Source organism: Limulus polyphemus, unplaced genomic scaffold (genome assembly GCF_000517525.1).
Source record: "Limulus polyphemus unplaced genomic scaffold, Limulus_polyphemus-2.1.2 Scaffold8055, whole genome shotgun sequence".
NCBI classification, from domain to species: Eukaryota; Metazoa; Arthropoda; class Merostomata; order Xiphosura; family Limulidae; genus Limulus; species Limulus polyphemus.
This window is the reverse complement of record NW_013673665.1, coordinates 17,782-23,188: the sequence shown is the minus strand read 5'-3', so window position 1 is coordinate 23,188 and position 5,407 is coordinate 17,782. Positions and strand designations below refer to the sequence as shown.

General features: G+C 35.6%; 1 protein-coding gene across 1 annotated transcript in view; it reads right to left on the bottom strand.

The window, feature by feature from the left end:
* Window positions 1–5,407, bottom strand: part of LOC106475077 (protein dachsous-like) — a gene marked incomplete at both ends in the record, with an annotated part of 35,833 nt that overhangs the window by 12,908 nt on the left and 17,518 nt on the right. Inside the window, 3 exons of the mRNA XM_013935771.1 lie at window positions 1,124–1,222; window positions 2,940–3,143; window positions 4,147–4,265. Coding sequence (XP_013791225.1) covers window positions 1,124–1,222; window positions 2,940–3,143; window positions 4,147–4,265 — 422 coding nt within the window. The remainder of the gene's footprint in view (window positions 1–1,123; window positions 1,223–2,939; window positions 3,144–4,146; window positions 4,266–5,407) is intronic.

The following is a 5,407-nucleotide window of genomic DNA, read 5'->3' as shown; positions in this document are numbered from 1 at the left end:
ACAGAAAATTGTTCAGTCACGCAGTTAAAGGTTATAATACGGGATAAATTTCGTACATACTTAACCCTCAAGTTACTGTTTTCACACCTTTAGCTACCGGTGAGTTCACATATTGCATTATTTTGCCTATTACAAGGTTTAGTAAAGAAATGACCACAGAAATTGGACGCAATCACTCATTTTCTATGTAAAGAACAAAACAGACCTTAGCAGTAGTTAAATAGATTAACTGCAGTATTGATAATATTTGTGTTTACATTTTTTATGTCTATGAATCGTATGTTGTTAGGGACCCTACAATAAAAATGACTCACAATCTTTTTTGGAGCATAATAAATTGAGAAAATATTGTTAAAAAGTCGATGGAGTCCATGTGGACCCTTCTAGACAGTGTGTGAAAGACAAACAAATAATCTAAATATGTTTTACAGTCTTTGAAAGAGTTTACAACAGAAAACAAGAGCAATCAGAGAGATTACATACCCCTCGCCCCCCCCCCCGCCCCTCCTTTTCGAGGTTGCATGCGTTTATATTAGATAACGTCAAATTTCACCTTCGAAAACTCAGAAAATCTTTCTCAGATCCAGAATGATCAACGATCCAGATCATTTTTTGTAGTGTGATGAGAAGTCTCAATCTTAACGTGCTCAAGAAATTTGGTACAAATCCGATAGCACTTTATATAATTATTAACCCCAAACCGCGAAAATGCCATACCTCTTGACATTATAATACAAAAAAATGATTCAAAGTGATCCAGAATCCGGATCCGGATTTGGATCTGAACCAAATTCGGGGAGGACTGTACCACACTGACTTCCCATCATATACAAAACTTTCGTGTACATAGGTTCATTAGTTTTCGAGATACGCGTGCGGGAACACAGACAGACAGACACGGACCCTCAGGCGGCGAGGGTAATGCGGAAACTAGGTATTAAATGTTAGCAAAAATTGATGAAACAAACAAATAAGACTGGATTAAAATAAAGGAAGAATTTATAACACGAAAACAAAGTTTTGTTTACGGATAAAACAAGACTATATAACCAAATCCGACGTCTAAAGAAGCTAGCTATAAATTTCACATAAATTCAGCCATTTTGGCATGGATAGCACTTACTACTTTAGTTGACGGCCTGCGCTCTTCCAACATCACTGTAAAGGTATGCCTGCTACGTTTTTCTCTGTCCAAACCAATCTTGGTAAAGATTTGCCCACCCTACAAACAATTATCAGAAAAGGTTGTAGTTAGTTATACACTCATTAAACCTACTTATACAATTCAAATATGTTTAATACTTTTTTAACAATTTGTTTGAAAACAACGGTGTATTTTTCCAGCAGTTTCTTATACCGTGGTCTCGACGACGGAACTTCAGACTTGAAACGATATTAGCAGTACTTCAAACCTCAAAGGGGAATTGTATATAAACGTTTTTAATCCTTTCGATATCCTAAAACGACAACCGTATATTACTCTGTTTTAGTTTTGTTTGATGTGGTCTGATTCATCTGGTGAGATCTAGAATTGTTTGGTGTAGTCTGATCTGTCTGGTGAGATCCAGTATTGTTTGGGGCATGGTACTGTTTTATGTGGTCTGATTTATCTGGTGAGATCTAGTATTGTTTGATGTGGTCTGATTTGTCTGGTGAGATCTAGTATTGTTTGGGGCATGGTATTGTTTTATGTGGTCTGATTTATCTGGTGAGATCTAGAATTGTTTGATGTGGTCTGATCTGTCTGGTGAGATCCAGTATTGTTTTATGTGGTCTGATTTATCTGGTGAGATCTAGTATTGTTTGATGTGGTCTGATTTGTCCGGTGAGATCCTGTAATGCTTGAGACCTGGTATTGTTTGATGTGGTCTAATTGGTCTGGTGAGCTCCAGTATTGTTTGTTGTGGTCCTGTAATTTTTGAGACCTGGTATTGTTTGATGTGGTCTGATTGATCTAGTGAAATCCAGTATTGTTTGTTATGGTCCTGTAATGCTTGAGACCTGGTATTGTTTGATGTGGTCTGATTGATCTAGTGAAATCCAGTATTGTTTGTTGTGGTCCTGTAATGTTTGAGACCTGGTATTGTTTGATGTGGTCTGTTTTGTCTGGTGATATCCAGTATTGTTTGTTATGGTCCTGTAATGCTTGAGACCTGGTATTGTTTGATGTGGTCTGATTGATCTAGTGAAATCCAGTATTGTTTGTTGTGGTCCTGTAATGTTTGAGACCTGGTATTGTTTGATGTGGTCTGATTTATCTGGTGAGATCCCATATTGTTTGGTGTGGTCCAGTATTGTTTGAGGTCTAGTACTGTTTAATGTAGTTTGTTTTGTCTGATGAGATTCAGTATTGTTTAACATGGTCTGTTTTAGGTTAAATAATGTTTTGTGTAGTCCAGTATTAGTTGATGTGGTTTAAATCTTACCTGGTGTGGTCTAGTATTTTTTGGTGATGTCGAATAATGTTTGATATAGTTTAAGTTGGTTTCAAACAATAAATATAATGAAATGTTCCAAAGTTTTAATTTGGTGAAACAGAGAATAAAATAAGTGGTAGAAAGAAAATTAAAAATAACGTAGTGAGACTGAAACTACAGAACAACAAATCAGAAGTTATCCCAGCTTGGTTACAGAACCCAATACACTATGATCATTTCTCACCGTTTTTTTGTTTTCCTCTAGACACAACAACAACAACAACATATCTACCATGAACTAACCTTGGTGATGCTAAATAACTCTTTCACATCTACCATGAACTAACCTTGGTGATGCTAAATAACTCTTTCATATCTACCATGAACTAACCTTGGTGATGCTAAATAACTCTTTCATATCTACATGAACTAACTTTGGTTATGCTAAATAACTCTTTCATATCTACCATGAACATACCTTGGTGATGCTAAATAACTCTTTCATATCTACCATGAACTAACCTTGGTGATGCTAAATAACTCTTTCGTATCAGAGCTGATGATGCTGTAAACGGTTTCTGTGTTTAAACGATGTGTCCTGGGCTTCAGTTCCACTTGACCGACCAGGGCTCCAGCCGCGTTCTCCAACACGGAAAAGTTATAATGGTGTTTATTAAATCTAGGATCTCGATCTTCAGCTGGACTAACAATTACTTTCAGAACAGCCTACAGTGCAAGAGAAAAATGATGTAAAATATTATGAGACGTCATTTGAAAGAAAACAACTGATACCAACTGACGAACCTGTTTGAGAAAATATCCTAATGACTGAAACATCCATTAAGCAACCCGTCCACCCTTTATTATCTGTTCAACTTTTAATCTACTTAACCAGCCAGCTTGTTCCATCATACATCTTCAGGGTGGCTTCATTCTTTTCACCGACTTTCCAGTTTTGATTGTTTGTTTGCTTGTAATTTCGCGCAAAGCTACACGAGGGCTATCTGCACTAGCCATCCCTAATTTAGCAGCGAAAGACTAGAGGGAAGGGAGCTAGTCATCACCACCCACCGCCAACTCTTGGGCTACTCCTTTTACCAACGAATAGTGGGATTGACCGTCACATTATAACGCCCCCACGACTGAAAGGGCGAGCATGTTTGGTGTGACGGGGATCCGAACCCCGTGTTTTATGTCTGGTAGTAGCAGTAGTGTTTTTGGTTAATTTGAACTTTTACTTCAGCTCTCATTCATCTAGTTATAAAAACTCGTGATTTTGTTCATATAATACGAGTTTCTTGAGACTCGGTTCATTTAGGAATATTTGACTATCAAAATTTAATGAAACTTCACACAATCTGTGAGATGGTGGTTGATACGGCTACTCGGAAGCGTGCCAGCTTCACTGTAAACCAACCACGTAATGAATGAGTGAATTATATTTAGATAATCCAGTGTTGATGACCTAGAGCTAGATCTAATTAGCGTGCTGTTCAAATTGTAGAGAAAAAAAATCCAAAATTCAAGTAACTTCGCTAATAGTTAGTAATAACGTCTTGTGAAGAAACGCTTCATTTGGATCGATTAAGAGTGGGCGGCTCAAGCGTTTACTTTGATTCGTTCAGCTACTTATGCCTTAAGCTTCTGTCTGTTTCACTATCTGGTTGTATTGTATATACTAGCTTTCTTTATTTATTTCATCTATAATAAAACGAACATGGATACTTGCCGTTCCTTTCCAGAGTCCATCTGAAGCCTCTATATGGAGAGTGTATTCTTGAGCTTGGGAAATATCCAACTGTCGAGTAACGTTAACAGTGCCGAGAACAGCGTCGAGCTCGAAAGGATCTATTTGAAAAAAAAATATCACAGAAACGTTACTTCATTTTTGCATATGACAAATAACAACAAATCACAGAAATATTACTCCATTTTTGCATATGACAAATAATAACAAATCACAGAAACGTTACTCCATTTTTGCATATGACAAATAATAACAAATCACAGAAACGTTACTCCATTTTTGCATATGACAAATAATAACAAATCACAGAAACCGTTAATACATATTACAAATAATAACAAATCGCAGAAACGTTACTCCATTTTTGCATATGACAAATAATAATAAATCGCAGAAACGTTACTCCATTTTTGCATATGACAAATAATAACAAATCACAAAAACGTTACTACATATTACAAATAATAACAAATCGCAGAAACGTTACTCCATTTTTGCATATGACAAATAATAACAAATCACAGAAACATTACTCAATTTTTGCATATGACAAATAATAACAAATCACAGGAACGTTAATACATATGACAAATAATAACAAATCACAGAAACGTTACTCCATATTACAAATAATTACAATTTGTGGACAAATTATAAGCTATTCGTGTATTGCGTAGTACATGCTCTTTTGAACGAAGTCAGCATTATGACTGATGCGAATATGCTAACAACTAATGCTAGGGTAAGTGGTGGTAATAGTGGAAAGATTATCAGCTTCTCTGTAGTGATAACAATGAATGTACATCATTATGTACTTCACTGTATAGTGATAACAATGAATGTACATCATTATCTACTTCACTGGATAGTGATAACAATGAATGTACATCATTATCTACTTCTCTGTATAGTGATAACAATGAATGTACATCATTATCTACTTCACTGTATTGTGATAACAATGAATGCATATCATTATCTACTTCTTTACAGTGATAACAATGAATGTACATCATTATCTACTTCTCTACACTGATAACAATGAATGTACATCATTATCTACTTCACTGTATAGTGATAACAATGAATGTACATCATTATCGACTTCTCTACAGTGATAACAATGAATGTACATCATTATCTACTTCTCTACAGTGATAACAATGAATGTACATCATTATCGACTTCTCTACAGTGATAACAATGAATGTACATCATTATCTACTTCTCTACAGTGATAACA